Source organism: Salmo trutta, chromosome 32 (assembly GCF_901001165.1).
Source record: "Salmo trutta chromosome 32, fSalTru1.1, whole genome shotgun sequence".
Lineage (NCBI taxonomy): Eukaryota > Metazoa > Chordata > Actinopteri > Salmoniformes > Salmonidae > Salmo > Salmo trutta.
Window position 1 is genome coordinate 18,205,567 of NC_042988.1, and position 16,796 is coordinate 18,222,362.

General features: G+C 44.4%; 2 protein-coding genes across 2 annotated transcripts; one reads left to right on the forward strand and one right to left on the reverse strand.

The window, feature by feature from the left end:
• Positions 1–9,273: 9,273 nt before the first annotated feature.
• Positions 9,274–12,610, forward strand: LOC115171317 (ER lumen protein-retaining receptor 3). The gene is made up of 5 exons (XM_029728017.1): positions 9,274–9,663; positions 10,378–10,478; positions 10,570–10,728; positions 11,424–11,676; positions 11,775–12,610. Exons 1-5 carry the CDS (start codon positions 9,573–9,575, stop codon positions 11,816–11,818), a joined length of 648 nt encoding a protein of 215 aa, XP_029583877.1. The 5' UTR covers positions 9,274–9,572; the 3' UTR covers positions 11,819–12,610.
• Positions 12,611–12,626: 16 nt separating this feature from the next.
• On the reverse strand, positions 12,627–15,109 carry LOC115171316 (GTPase IMAP family member 7-like). The gene is made up of 2 exons (XM_029728016.1): positions 14,827–15,109; positions 12,627–14,511 (listed from the first exon to the last, which is right to left on the reverse strand). Exons 1-2 carry the CDS (start codon positions 14,885–14,887, stop codon positions 13,472–13,474), a joined length of 1,101 nt encoding a protein of 366 aa, XP_029583876.1. The 5' UTR covers positions 14,888–15,109; the 3' UTR covers positions 12,627–13,471.
• Positions 15,110–16,796: the final 1,687 nt, after the last annotated feature.

A 16,796-nucleotide genomic window follows, 5' to 3' on the forward strand; every position in this document is an offset into this window, starting at 1 on the left:
GCGTGGCAAGTTGACTACCTGTTATGCGAGTGCAGCAAGGAGCCAAGGTAAGATGCTAGCTAGCATTAAACTTATCTTATAAAAAAACGATACATCTTAACATAATCAGTAGTTAACTACACATGGTTGATGATATTACTAGTTTATCTAGCTTGTCCTGCGTTGCATATAATCGATACGGTGCCTGTTAATTTATCATTGAATCACATTCTACTTCGCCAAACGGGTGATTTAACAAGCGCATTCGCGAAAAAAGCACTGTCGTTGCACCAATGTGTACCTAACCATAAACATCAATGCCTTTCTTAAAATCATTACACAAGTATATATTTTAAACCTGCATATTTAGTTAATATTGCCTGCTAACACGAATTTCTTTTAACTAGGAAAAATGTGTCACTTCTATTGCGTTCTGTGCAAGCAGAGTCAGGGTATATGCAGCAGTTTGGGCCGCCTGGCTCGTTGCGAACTGTGTGAAGACCATTTCTTCCTAACAAAGACCGTAATTAATTTGCCAGAATTGTACATAATTATGACATAACATTGAAGGTTGTGCAATGTAACAGCAATATTTAGACTTAGGGATGCCACCCGTTAAATAAAATACGGAACGGTTCCGTATTTCACTGAAAGAATAAACGGTTTGTTTTCAAAATGATAGTTTCCGGATTTGACCATATTAATGACCTAAGGCTTGTTTTTCTGTGTGTTATTATATTATAATTAAGTCTATGATTTGATAGAGCAGTCTGACTGAGCGGTGGTAGGCAGCAGCAGGCTCGTAAGCATTCATTCAAACAGCACTGCCCTGCATTTGCCAGCAGCTCTTCGCTGTGCTTCAAGCATTGCGCTGTTTATGACTTCAAGCCTATCAACTCCCGAGATTAGGCTGGCAATACTAAAGTACCTATTAGAACATCCAATAGTCAAAGGTATATGAAATACAAATGGTATAGAGAGAAATAGTCCTATAATAACTACATCCTAAAACTTCGTATCTGGGAATATTGAAGACTCATGTTAAAAGGAACCACCAGCTTTCATATGTTCTCATGTTCTGAGCAAGGAACTTAAACGTTAGCTTTTTTACATGGCACATATTGCACTTTTACTTTCTTCTCCAACACTTTGTTTTTGCATTATTTAAACCAAATTGAACATGTTTCATTATTTATTTGAGACTAAATTGATTGTATTGATGTATTATATTAAGTTAAAATAAATGTTCATTCAGTATTGTTGTAATTGTCATTATTACAAATATATATATAAAAATCGGCTGATTAATCGGGATCGGCTTTGTTGGCCCTCCAATAATCGGTACCGGTATCGGCGCTGAAAAATCATAATCGGTCGACCTCTAGTTGAGGTCAGGGCTCTGTGCAGGCCAGACAACTTCCACACCAATCATGACAAACCATTTCTGTATGGACCTCGCTTTGTGCACGGGGGCTTAGTCGTGCTGAAACAGGAAAGGTCCTTCCCCAAACTGTTGCCACAAAGTTTGAAGCACAGAAACATCTAGAATGTCACTGTATGCTGTAGCGTTATAATTTCCCTTCACTGGAACTAAGACGACTAGCCCGAACCATGAAAAACAGCCCAGACCATTATTCCTCCTCCACCAAACGTTACAGTTGTCACTATGCATTGGAGCAGATAGCGTTCTCCTGGCATCCCCCAAACCCAGATTTGTCCGTCAGACTGCCAGATAGTGAAGTGTGACTCATCACTCCAGAGAAGGCGTTTCCATTGCTCCAGAGTCCAATGATGCTGAGCTTTACACCACTCCAGCCGACGCTCTGCATTGCACGTGATGATATTAGGCTTGTGTGCGGCTGTTCGGCCATGGAAACCCATTTCATTAAGCTCCCAGTTTGGAACTCGGCAGTGAGTGTTGCAAGCGAGGACAGGCGATTTTTACATACTACGTGATTCAGCACTCGGCGGTCCCGTTCTGCTCCTAGAAGTTTCCACTTCACAATAACAGCACTTACATTTGACTGGGGCAGCTCTAGCAGGGCAGAAATTTAACAAACTGACTTGTTGGAATGGTGGCTTCCTATGATGGTGCCACGTTGAAAGTCATTGAGCTATTCAGTAAGGCCATTCTACTGCCAATATTTGTCAATGGAGATTGCATGGTTATGTGCTTGACTTTATACACCTGTCAGCAACGGGTGTAGCTGAAATAGCTGAATCCAAAAATGTGATTTGATTTGTAGCTGAAATAGCTGAATCCACTAATTTGAAGGGGTGTCCACATACTTAAAGTGTATGTGGCATGGGTTAGGACTAGGGTTGCACATTTTGGGAAATATTCAGAGGTGGAAACTTTCCGTGGGAATTAACGGGAATGTATGGAAATTAATGGAAATATATTCAAATTATTAGTAATACCATTTAAACGTAGATGTTTTTTGCATTGGATATATTTACCATATCATATGGCGACAGAAACATAAACCTTTTAACTTATCATAAGTAGACAATTGCAAATTATTAAATCCTTCCAGTAGAAGAAAAAAAAATTGTTACGAATTGAACTTAAATTAAATGAGTTGACTCTTCACATGGGATGATTTCACTGAACAACAAAAGTAAGGGAATATTGAAAGATCCCCAACGAGCCATCACATCTCCCCAAAATGTTTTCAACATTGATAGTCTAGAAACTAAAGCTTTGGTTGTCTTCCTCTCAGGCTTCCATGTCTTCTCCCTGGACCTCCTCAATGTCCACCTCTTGAACATCAGACTCTGAGGCCTCATCTTCACTGTCACTTTCCAACCTTATTGAGGATGGCTCATTGTCAGGCTCAAAAAGCCTCAAATTTGCCCGAATGGCCACCAATTTTTCAACCATTGTATTGGTCAGCCTGTTGCGTGCTTTGGTGAGTGTGTTCCCAAACAAGGACCAGTTGCGCTCTGAGGCCGCTGATATTGGTAGAATTTGGAGGATGGTGGAGCCAACAGGGGAAAGAGCCTCAGATCCACAAAGTCCCTTCCACCAGGTGGCTGATGAGATATGTTGGCACAACTGCCATATTGCATCTCCATCCCAAAACCCTTGCTTGGAAGTGTACTTCGCCAGACTGCCAAGAACCTTGCCCTCATCCAGGCCAAGGTGGTGAGACACGGTAGTGATGACACCATAGGTCTTGCTGATCTCTGCACCAGACAGGATGCTCTTGCCAGCATATTTGGGGTCCAACATGTACGCTGCGGCGTATATGGGCTTCTGGCAGAAGTCTTCACGCTTTTTGATGTATTTCAGAACTGCAGTTTCCTCTGCTTGGAGAAACAGTGAAGTGGGCAGGGCAATACAGATTTATTCTCTTACATCTGCAAGCAGAGTCTGAACATCAGACAGGATGGCATTGTCTCCCTCAATCCGTGCAACGGCTACTGCTATAGGTTTCAGGAGTTTCAGGCTGCTTACCACTCTCTCCCAAAATACATCATCCAGGAGGATCCTCTTGATGGGGCTGTCCATATTGGCAGACTGTGATATGGCCATTTCATGAAGACTCCTTCCCCTCCAGGAGACAGTCAAATATGATGACAACACCACCCCAACGGGTGTTGCTGGGCAGCTTCAATGTGGTGCTCTTATTCTTCTCACTTTGCTTGGTGAGGTAGATTGCTGCTATAACTTGATGACCCTTCACATACCTAACCATTTCCTTGGCTCTCTTGTAGAGTGTATCCATTGTTTTCAGTGCCATGATGTCTTTGAGGAGCAGATTCAATGCATGAGCAGCACAGCCAATGGGTGTGATGCGAGGGTAGGACTCATCCACTTTAGAACAAGCAGCCTTCATGTTTGCAGCATTGTCTGTCAGCAGTGCAAATACCTTCTGTGGTCCAAGGTCATTGATGACTGCCTTCAGCTCATCTGCAATGTAGAGACCGGTGTGTCTGTTGTCCCTTGTGTCTGTGCTCTTGTAGTATACTGGTTAAGGGGTGGAGATGATGTAGTTAATTATTCCTTGCCCAAGAACATTCGACCACCCATCAGAGATAATTGCAATACAGTCTGCTTTCTCTATGATTTTCTTGACCTTCACTTGAACTCTGCTGAACTCTGCATCCAGCAAATGAGTAGATAAAGCATGTCTGGTTGGAGAGGTGTATGCTGGGCGAAGAACATTCAGAAATCTCTTCCAATACACATTGCCTGTGAGCATCAAAGGTGAACCAGTTGCATACACAGCTCGAGCAAGACATTCATCAGCATTTCTCTGACTACGTTCCTCCATTGAGTAAAAAAAACTTTGTATTTCTGGAGAACCATGAGCTGTTGCTATCGATAAGGTATCAGATTCATCATTTTCACCTCAAATAGAAGTAGAGGGACTTTTGTCAGAGGTTGCTTGTTGTGAGCGCTGAGTGAACTTTATGTACTTGTCCAGATGATTCTGCATCTTTGTTGCATTCTTCACATATGATTTGGCACAGTGTTTGCAAATGTACACAACTTTTCCTTCTACTAATGTAGTGCAGTGAAATGTCTCCACACATCAGATAGTGCCCATGGCATTTTCCTGTAAAGATTAGAAAAGCAGTTAGATTAAACAACTCCTTTGTAAGATAAATGTTTTAAAATGAAACATGTATGGAAACAGGTGAATTAACACTCCTCAGTTAGCAGGCTCAAGCAAGCTAAAACCCACATGGTAGCAGAAACTAACTAGCAAAAATTGTTAACAAGTTAGAAACGATTTAAACACATATCTATCTCCAGAGTTTGTTCTGTTAGGTGACCTAAACTGGGATATGCTTAACACCCTGGCAGTCCTACAATCTAAGCTAGATGCCCTCAATCTCACACAAATTATCAAGGAACCCACCAGGTACAACCCAAAATCCGTAAACATGGGCACCCTCATAGATATTATCCTGACCAATTTGCCCTCCAAATACACTTCTGCGGTCAAACGACCACCCCTCATCACTGTCAAACGCTCCCTAAAACACTTCTGTGAGCAGGTCTTTCTAATCAACCTGGCCCATGTATCCTGGAAGGATATTGACCTCATCCTGTCAATAGAGGATGCCTGGTCGTTCTTTAAAAGTAATCTCCTCACAACCTTAAAAAAGCATGCCCCTTTAAAAAAATGTAGAACTAAACCAGATATAGCCCTTGGTTCACTCCAGACCTGACTTCCCTCGACCAGCACAAAAACATCCTGTGGAGGACTGCACTAGCATCGAATAGTCCCCGGGATATGCAACTTTTCAGGGAAGTCAGGAACCAATACACGCAGTCAGTCAGGAAAGCAAAGGCTAGCTTTTTCAAACAGAAATGTGCATCCTGTAGCTCTAACTAGTTTTGGGACACTGTAAAGTCCATGGAGAATAAGAGCACCTCCTCCCAGCTGTCCACTGCACTGAGGCTAGGAAACACTTTTACCACTACTAAATCCACGATAATGGAGAATTTCAAGAAGCATTTCTCTACGGCTGGCCATGCTTTCCTCCTGGCTACCCCAACCCCGGCCAACAGCTCCGCACTCCCCGCAGCTACTTGCCCAAGCCTCCCCAGCTTCTCCTTCACCAAAATCCAGATAGCAGATGTTCTGAAAGAGCTGTAAAACCTGGACCCGTACAAATCAGCTGGGCTAGACAATCTGGACCCTCTCTTATCTGGACCCTCGCTGGACCCTCTATTAAATTATCCACCGCCATTGTTGCAACCCCTATTACCAGTCTGTTCAACCTCACTTTCGTATCGTCCGAGATCCCTAAAGATTGGAAAGCTGCCGCGGTCATCCCCCTCTTCAAAGGGGGTGACAGTCTAGACCCAAACTGTTACAGACCTATATCCATCCTGCCCTGCCTTTCTAAAGTTTTCGAAAGCCAAGTTATTAATAAACAGATCACTGACCATTTCGAATCCCACGTACCTTCTCCGCTGTGCAATCCGGTTTCCGAGCTGGTCACGGGTGCACCTCAGCCATGCTCAAGGTATTAAACAATATCATAACCACCATCGATAAAAGACAGTACTGTGCAGCCATCTTCATCGACCTGGCCAAGGCTTTCGACTCTGTCAATCACCGTATTCTTATTGTGTAACGCCCTGGCCATAGAGAGGGGTTTTTGTTCTTTATTTTGGTTAGGCCAGGGTGTTACATTGGGTGGGCGTTCTATGTTATTTTTTTCTATGTTTTTGTATTTCTTTGTTTTGGGCCGGGTGTGGCTCCCAATCAGGCACAGCTGAAGCTCGTTGTTGCTGATTGGGAGTCACACATAAGGAGCATGTTTTCCCTTTGGGTTTTGTGGGTAATTGTTTCTGTTAGTGTTTTGCACCTGACAGGAGTGTTTGGCTGTCAGTTTTCTCATTTTGTTTTGTGTAGTGTTCTTTATTAAATTAAATATCATGATGAACACTAACTCCGCTGCACCTTGGTCTACTCTCTCTCACAACAGCCCTTACAGAATTACCCACCAACAACGGACCAAGCAGCGGAGGAAGGAGCAGCACCAGGAGGAGCAAGGATCCTGGACCAGGGAGAGAAAGGACTGGACATGGGAGGACATCCTGGACGGCAAGGGATCCTACACTTGGGAAGAGATCCTGGTCGGAAGGGATCGCCTCCCATGGGAACAGGTAGAGGCACTCAGAAGAGTGGAGGCAGCAGGAAAGAAGGACCAACGGTATGAGGGAACACGGCTGGCAAGGAAGCCCGAGAGGCAGCCCCAATTTTTTTTTTTTGGGGGGGGGCACACGGGGAGTGTGGCAGAGTCAGGTTGGAGACCTGAGCCAGCTCCCCGTGCTTACAGGAGGCAACGTAGTACTGGTCAGGCACCGTGTTATGCAGTAAAGCGCACGGTGTCCCCAGTACGCGTGGAGAGCCCGGTGCGTTACATCCCAGCTCCTAACATCTGCCGGGGGAGATTGGGCATCGAGCCAGGATGGGTTGTGCAGGCCGTGCGCTCTAGACCTCCAGTGCGTCTTCAGGACCCGGTCTATCCTGTGCCCGCGCCCAGAACCAGGCCTCCTGCATGTCTCCCCATTCCTGGTCAGTCCTGTGCCTGCTCCACGGACCATGCCTCCAGTGGGTCTCCCCATCCTGGTCTCTCCTGTGGACCAGGCCTACAGTGGGTCTCCCCATCCTGGTCAGTCCTGTGCCTCCTCCTCGGACCAGGCCTCCAGTGGGTCTCCCCATCCTGGTCAGTCCTGTGCCTGCTCCACGGACCAGGCCTCCAGTGGGTCTCCCCATCCTGGTCAGTCCTGTGCCCGCCAGTCCAGAGCCGCCAGAGCTGCCTGCCTGTCCGGAGCCGACAGGCGGAGTGTTTGGCTGTCAGTTTTCTCATTTTGTTTTGTGTAGTGTTCTTTATTAAATTAAATATCATGATGAACATTAACTCCGCTGCACCTTGGTCTACTCTCTCTCACAACAGCCCTTACATATTGGCAGACTCAACAGCCTTGGTTTCTCAAATGACTGCCTCGCCTGGTTCACCAACTACTTCTTAGATAGAGTTCAGTGTGTCAAATCGGAGGGCCTGTTGTCCGGAACTCTGGCAGTTTCTATGGGGGTACCACAGGGTTCAATTCTCGGGCCGACTCTTTTTCTCTGGGTTCAATTCTCGGGCCGACTCACTCACACCGCCTAACATACCCTCGTAAAACTGACTATCCTACCGATCCTCGACTTCGCGATGTAATTTACAAAATAGCCTCCAACACTCTACTCAGCAAACTGGATGCAGTCTATCTCAGTGCCATCCGTTTTGTCACCAAAGCCCCATATACTACCCACCACTGCGACCTGTATGCTCTCGTCGGCTGCCCTCGCTACTTATTCGTCGCCAGACCCACTGGCTCCAGGTCATCTATAGGTCTTTGCTGGGTAAAGCTCCGCCTTAGCTCAGCTCACTGGTCACCATAACAACACCCACCCGGTAGCACGCGCTCCAGCAGGTATATCTCACTGGTCATCCCCAAAGCCAACACCACCTTTGGCTGCCTTTCCTTCCAGTTCTCTGCTGCCAATGACTGGAACGAATTGCAAAAATCGCTGAAGTTGGAGACATATCTCCCTCACTAACTTTAAACATCAGCTATCTGAGCAGCTAACCGGTCGCTGCAGCTGTACACAGCCCATCTGTAAATAGCCCATCCAATCTACCTACCTCATCCCCATATTGTTTTTAACTTTTTTGCTCTTCTGCACACCAGTACTTCTACTTGCACATCATCTGCACATCTATCACTCCAGTGTTAATTTGCTAAATTGTAATTACTTCGCCACTATGGCCTATTTATTGCCTTACCACCTCACGCCATTTGCACACACTGTGTATAGACTTTTTTTTCTATTGTGTTATTGGACTGTACGTTTGTTTATTCCATTTGTTGTTGTGTGTGTCACACTGCTTTGTGTTATCTTGGCCAGGTCGCAGTTGTAAACGAGAACTTGTTCTCAACTGGCCTACCTGGTTAAATAAAGGTGAAATAAAAAATAAAATAAAAAAAACTTTGCTGTAAGCTACTATTTACTAGTTAACAAAAAATCATGCCTGTCATATAAAATATATTCACCCCACCCAGTACTGTAATGAAAACTTACCAGAAGGCATGTAGTCCTTGGCTCAGACAGTGTAGTAGCGTGGACTCAACAGCATCTCATTAGTGTGCAAGATCTTGAGAATCAGCTGTACATGTGATGGAAGAATGCACTGTGCATGCAGAGGGTTGCAATTCCATTGAATTGGGGATAGTTTAACCAAAACATGTCACAAGACCTATAATTGCCTTATGTGTATCCCACAAAAAACCTTTTTGATGAATTTAAGCAAAATTCCCAAAATTCCCGGGCTTAACTTCCCATGGAAAATTTCCAGAAAAATTCCTGAAATTTACCCGAAGGTTTCTGACCGTTTGCAACCCTAGTTAGGACATAGTAGGCTAAACTATATGCCAGGCTTCTTAACTGGTGAACAAGACTATTAAGCCAAAACATAATGCTAACCGCAGCCAACGCTTTATCATTGAAGCAGATGGGGTACCTTATATAAACATGAATTTCCCAAGCATTTAGGCCTACAATCATGAGTCTATGGGGATGGATAATGATGGAGTTATTGGCCACAACCAATACTACATAATAATGTCGTTTTATATCGAGAGATAGTCCTGTAAAATAAACGGTTTACTTACTGCTATTTGTCTCCATCTGCTGTTGAAGAAGGTCACATATGGACTATTTCTTAGTGACAGCCCACTTCAGTGCTCATGCTTTCACGCCCCAGTCTGGCTGTAATTTGAGCGCCAGAGGCAATACGGATTTTGCAGAAACTGGCAGCCACGTCACCGCCACAGGTCTGACCAACTTTACCAGCCCTTTGCGGACAGTGCTGCAGAGGAATCCCTATGCAGAATATCTAGAATGAACATTTATGAGCATTTGTAGTGATTTCCAAAGAACAAGAGGACATAACATTTGGGAACATTGGAGTTATTTGGGCTTTTTTTTTTTAGAGGAGTCTCATTTTACATACCTTATTGTTTTGACTTGTACCAATATTTCGGCTCTTTCTTTTTAGAATACCAAAACAACACTATGAATATCTTCCGTTTAGCCGGTGACGTGTCACATCTCGTTGCTATCGTCATTCTATTTATGAAGATATGGAGGTCCAAATCCTGTGCTGGTATGTTGACAGTGGGATTATTTGATATGTAGTTGTTTACAGGGAAGTCTTGCTGTTAATGATTTATTGATTTGTTCATTCATAGGCCTAATATCTGTTTAACAAACTTGGGGACACATGGCCTGACGACTCAAACGGAATTATCCCGCTGCTCTATGTTCGCTAAATAGGCCTACTTCATTTCTGAGAAGAAACTAACATCCGTGGTAGCCAGGCAAGGGAAAAGTAATGCATCTGTCCATCTCAGTTGGGAAGTTGACCTCACACTCCTAGTACTGGGTCTGCAACGCTCACATCATGTCATGCCACCGAGCACTCAACAGTTAATGTGTTACTTTGTTGCAACAATGATTATAATTGGTTAGAGAGTAAATCAATTCGACTTGTCTACTTCGACGCACAAGAATGTTACGTGGCAAAGAGTTCGTCTAACCATACCTCAGATATCCGCATTGATGATGTTTTGCTATCCCCAGCTCATGAAATTGTTGAATATTTTTTATTTAACTAGGCAAGTCAGTTAAGAACAAATTCTTGTTTTACAATGACGGGCTAGGAACAGTGCCTTATTCGGGTCAGAATGACACATTTTTTTTCACCTTGTCAGCTCAGGGATTCGATCTAGCAACCTTTCGGTTACTGGTCCAACGCTCTAACCACTAAGCTACCTGCCACCCCATACGTGAGATTAATGACTGTTGTGTGTTTCTGCAGGTATTTCTGGGAAGTCTCAGGTGCTTTTTGCATTAGTCTTCACTACAAGATACTTGGACCTGTTCACTAGCGTAATCTCCATCTACAACACAGTTATGAAGGTAAGGTAGATGATAGTATCCTACAAAGAAGCCAACCAATCAATGATTTGTGTTCTAACCTAAACTCCTTCCCGCTGTCTTGTGTGCTCAGGTGGTGTTCCTGGCTTTGGCATATGCCACTGTGTACCTGATCTACATGCGCTTCAGGAGCACCTTCGACTCAGAGAGTGACTCATTCCGTGTTGAGTTCCTACTTGTGCCTGTGGCTGGGCTTTCCTTCCTGGAAAACTATGCATTTGCCCCTCTGGAGGTAAATGTGCCAGGTTCAATACATACTGAACATACAGGTAACTGCCAAAATAAAGAAAACACCAACTTAAAGTGTCATAATAGGGCGTTGGGCCACCACAAGCCGCCAGAACTGCTTAAATGCACCTTGGCATAGATTCTACAAGTGTCCTGAACTCTATTGGAGGGATGCGACGCCATTCTTCCACAAGAAATTCTGTCATTTGGTGTTTTGTCGATGGTGGTGGAAAATGCATCTTAGGCACCGCTCCAGAATCTCTCATAAGTGTTCAATTGTGTGGAGATCTGGTGACTGAGACACACACACCCTTCAAACCCCCCTTAGGGAACCCTCTTTTCAAGTCATTGAGAGCTCTTCTAGCCATGATAGCCAAAATAATGGGCAACTGGGCATTTTTATACATGACCCTAAGCATGAGGAGATAGTTTAATAGCACCAGCTTTCAATATACTTTATATCCCTCATTTACTCAAGCATTTCCTTTATTTTGTTAGTTAGCTATATAATTTCATTAGCTATTATATCACATCATGGTATAGATAATGTAAATGAGGGGCAACTAAAACCCCAAATATTTGCTTTTGTGGAATATTGGCCTAGAAGTCTCAACTTGACTGGTAAAGGGTCCCTTGATGTGTTTGTACATGTGCATGTCAGACCTCATACTTGATTGAATGCATATCTTTGGTGCACAGATCCTGTGGACCTTCTCCATCTACCTGGAGTCAGTGGCCATCTTGCCCCAGCTCTTCATGATCACCAAGACCGGCGAGGCAGAGTCCATCACCACCCACTACCTGTTCTTCCTGGGTCTCTACCGAGCCCTGTACCTGGCTAACTGGGTGTGGCGCTACCACACCGAGGGCTTCTTTGACCAGATTGCTGTGGTGTCCGGTGTGGTGCAGACGATTTTCTACTGTGACTTCTTCTACCTTTACGTTACCAGGGGTAAGTATGAGCCAGGGAGTGATTTTGACTTTGTATTATATTTCTAGTACATGTTTCATCCCATTTACCTTTCCCTCTTTGCCTTTGTCCCTCTCCAGTGCTCAGAGGAAGTGGAAAGATGTCCCTGCCCATGCCCATCTAAAGAGTCAGTGCTGCTTTAAGCGACAGTTGAGCAGATCAGTAACTGACAGCACCTCTGCCCTCCAATCATACTTAGTAATGGACTACAGTCTGCAGTGTCACAGTACCCCCTGTATACCCCGGGGGGTATATACTGTACCCAGAGGGCAACCGTCGTGTTGTTGGTACCTGGTGTGTTTGTTGTTTAGCCTTAGTGAATGTGTGCTTTTCCCTAGACTAAAATTACCAAAGAACTTTGTCCTATGTTTTTGTGTGTGGAACTGAATGTTAATGGGAATTGAGCAAATTAAATACTGTGGGAATTTTTATTTTATTATACTTTTTTTCAGGGAAGCTGATATTTTCCCTCTTGAATTAGTCCAATAGAGTTTGTGCCTTAATTTTTCTTTTCTAGTAAATGGTATATTTTGAATGTCTTATTACATCAAAATGGTGTAAACATTGTATATATGTGAGACATTTGTTCTGCTTTCCTGTCTTTTCACAATATCTATATATAACAGTGACCAACCTTCAAGGCTTACATTGTTTCACCAAGCAGAGCTCATTGGGAGTCTTGTATTTAGGCTGCTATGGGTGATATTTGCCATCCTTGTCAAGAGTTATGCTATGTTCTTCCCTTTCTGAAAATAAGTCCATGGAGATGCCATACAGAACACACTGTCATGTATGAAACTCTTATCTGTCCACTTCTTGACTGAGCCATGGTTCTTCTTAAATACGTTGTATTCTGTACTTTGATTTTACCAGTCATTTCCATTCCTTTAATATTAATGCATTTCATTAAGCAAAACGAATACACATTTGTGTGATGTCACAGTTCAAACAAAATATATTTTGTATTTGATGAGGCATCAACAGTTATTTCTCACTAACTAGAGTTCAACATTTTGGAACCAGGATTACAATGGCAAAGGCAGATTAATGCTTCAACAAAATGGAAAGGTACTTACACTAAGTATCTTGGTACTACTAAATTTGTATATGTGTGCCAAACTTTTACAACTGTGGTGCCCATGTTGTAATGATCAACATTTTAATACAAAGAACCTTCATCATTTGTAAATCAGGTCAGTAAAAGGTACCTTTACTGGTTCATCAGGTTCTTCGTGTTGATTACTTTAAATTGTGTTTCATCACACCAGGATGTTTACTCCTGCATACTCACACTAGCGATTCACACCATTCAAAAATTCACAGCACACTTTACTTTTCTATTGAGTATTCAATAATGAATGCTTGTTTACTCCCGTGGCACTATGACAACCTGGACAAATAGCATCACTTCAACTGTCAGGGCTGGGCTTCTATTCAGGATGATGGTTGCAGTTCCATTCCAGTGGTATTACACTGCAATTGCATTCTATCAACTGTTATTAACTTTCTGTTCATTTACCTCCATGTGTTAGTGCAATAATAGCTTAATCAACTATGACTGACAATGGAAGAAAGTGCATCTGTGCTCTTTAGCAAGCCCGCCTTATGAAGTTATTGTGATAATTTTTCAAAGAACACATTTGAGTGATAAATAAGTGTGTAAAAACTAATTTGCACTTTAGAGACAGAAAAAATATACTGGTTATTTAAGACCCTCATCTTCTACCTGATAACCCAGCACCATACAGTGAATAATAGTGGATATTAAAAGTCCCCGTCAGTGTAGGAGAGTTTTGCGGTGTTTGTAAAGCACTTTACTTCCCTCTCTCACAGCTCCTCCCACCACTTTGGCAGCTGATGTGATTGACAGCGGTGTGGTGGCCAAAGCTGCTGCCCTCTCTATCGCCTTAACCTTTTTCACTGCTTTCCCTTTCCCTTTGCTTGTTACTCCAGCTCCCTCTGCCGCCCCCTTCCCCAGGGCAGACACCAGCTCACACCAGAACAACTTCTCTGCCTTCTTTCTGGCTTCCTCTTCCTCTCTTCTCCTCTCCTCCGCTTCCCTCCTTCTCATTCTCTCTGCCTCCGGTCCCTGAGGCGCTGGCCCTGTCTTCACCCCATCCTCCTCCTGCTTCAATGGAGTCATCCTTCTCTCTCCCAGAATTCCTTCCTGCACTTCTCTGATGGCTCTCTCTGCCTCCTGGTACATCAGGTTGGTGTAACAGCCACCTCCATTCTGCGTCATCATCTTGTCTATCTTCTCCAGGAGCTCTGTGACCTGAGTGCAGTCTGTTATCTTGTTGCTGTTGTTAAAGACATGGTATCCCCCCTGACATCTACTTACAAACTCCTGGAGCTCCTGGCTCTCCTTCAGGAAGTCTTCCATGCTTTTTCCCTGAAGCTGGTCACCCCAGGTGAACAGTACTACTGTGTATCTGAGGACTCCTGGTCCAAAAGTGGCCTTGACCCATTCCAGGGCATCCCGCTCCTCCTGAGTGAACCTGCCAGGCTGAAGGGTCACCAGGAAGGAGTGGGGGCCAGGGGCGGACAGCACCACACAGCGTCCTGCCTCAGCTGTTAGCTCCTGAGGGGAGAGGCGCGTGTCGAAGAACCCTGGGGTGTCGACCACAGTGAGGTTCCTCCCAGCCACAGCTCCACTCTGTCTGTCACACTGACCAGTTACAGAACATGAAGAGATGTCCACCCGGAATGCCTGCCTCCCTAGGATGGTGTTACCAGAAGAGCTTCTCCCTGCGCCTGTCTTCCCCACCAGTACCATCCTCAGCGCCCCACTGTCAGGCTCCGGTGGTGCTTCACATGCTGTGACACAAATTACAGTAATTTATACTGACCTAACCAATCTAAAAGTGTAACCTACTTTGAAATTACTATCTGACATAGGCCTACTGTTTTCCTATTATCACCCATATAATATGTAGGTCTATTATATTTATAATGGTTGGGGGCTGAGAAATGTAGTTAGCCTACATTACAGATTTCTGAGTGCTGCTGTTTCTTTTCGGTGGAAGCTGTTAAAAAAAATGCTATACAAATGCCATATTTTTTGATGCCAATGGAACATCTACCTGCTAGCAACAACGACAGTTGGCTATTACTGTTTCAATAGTCTCTCACCCAGATTCGAGGCAGCACATTCCAATGACGCCATCTCCACTGTCGCACATGAGTTAGCCATGGCGAACACGGCTGCAACTATGGATTATCCGTGGAATACCTAATATGCACTGAAATAATAGGGTCCTGTCTTCGGTTGCGTTACTTGCATATATTACCATCGCTTCCTCATTCTTATGATAGTCTTTTTTATTGAGAAATTAAATATATTTGTATCCATGTCCTTTTTCTTTTCCCCCGTTTACATGCCGTATCTACGATGCAATGCTACAGTCAGACCATGATGTCATTGTGATAATGCGCATGTAACAGTATAGCTTCCGCCCCTCTCCTTCGCACACGCGACCAGTCTGCGCTGACTAACTGGCACTGAAAGCCTACCTGTGATCAGTTCTTTGATCCTACACTGTCAACTTGCCATTCATGCTTACATTTTGTTATTCGTATATAGGTTGAATTTGGAAAGTGTGGGACGTCAAATAAACTGGGACAGCTTTGTCCTGACGTGTTTATTTCTTGGTCTGACAAAACTATTATTACAAAATTATTATTACTAGGCACTTGCAGAGAAACCAAATTATCGAAATCACATCACTTAATTTAGGTGAGATTATAGTGGAGGGCAGAGCAAGCTTTAAACAGCCCCCCCCCCAAAAAAAGCACAAGGTAAGATCAGTGACATAACTTTGTTTTTGTTTTGATGTTAAGGTTGTAAACATGTCATAAATAATTGCACTGTGCCAAACTGTAAATACATACTAGTACTTCGTGGGTTGACCCCAGTGGAGGCTGCTGATGGGAGGATGGCTCATAATAACGGAACAAATGGAATCGCATCAAACACATAGAAACCATGTGTTTGATACCCTTCTAACTATTCCTCTTCAGACATTACCCAGAGCCCGCCCTCCCCAATTAAGGTGCCGACCCCCTCCTGTGGTTGACTAACCCGCCCTCCCCAATTAAGGTGCCGACCCCCTCCTGTGGTTGACTAACCCGCCCTCCCCAATTAAGGTGCCGACCCCCTCCTGTGGTTGACTAACCCGCCCTCCCCAATTAAGGTGCCGACCCCCTCCTGTGGTTGACTAACCCGCCCTCCCCAATTAAGGTGCCGACCCCCTCCTGTGGTTGACTAACCCGCCCTCCCCAATTAAGGTGCCGACCCCCTCCTGTGGTTGACTAACCCGCCCTCCCCAATTAAGGTGCCGACCCCCTCCTGTGGTTGACTAACCCGCCCTCCCCAATTAAGGTGCCGACCCCCTCCTGTGGTTGACTAACCCGCCCTCCCCAATTAAGGTGCCGACCCCCTCCTGTGGTTGACTAACCCGCCATCCCCAACATTTTATGCACCAACCTTTTATCTGTCAACAGGACCCTGGACAGGACTGCCTGGTACGGACGAGCCTCTGGGGTGAGACTGAACAGAGACAAGACAGAAGCCCAATTTTTCAGGCCATGGGCAGACCCAGACTTGTCCAGACTACCACTGACAGTTAAAATGACTGACATAAGGGTACTGGGGGTAAAGTTTGACCTGGAGGGAGGAGGAAGCGGCAACTGGAGTGGGATCCGGTGTAAAAACAAAAGGGGGGAGGTCAATGAAAATAGTCTTGGTGGCCATACCCGGACTAGCTACTCCATGTGGTAGGACAGTACGGAGTAGCTAAAGTTGGACAGTCTTATAAGCTTTTCCAATGGTTGAAAGAGATCCAGTTTACATTAGGGACCTCCTGTACTTAGGTTAGTCAGGGCTCTGGTTCTTGTAGTACTATATCCTGTTAATTATGTCTCGTAGTACTGTTATTAGTACTGTTATTTGAGTGAATTCAGAAAAAGTGGGACCTTTTTTGCATTTCCGACTTCTGTAACCTCTTCAGACATCTATCCAACATATTAGCCTAACACATGATACATTTCTGAAATCCTCAGATGTTTTTTAATCACACAACGTTTTATTGAATTGTTATTGG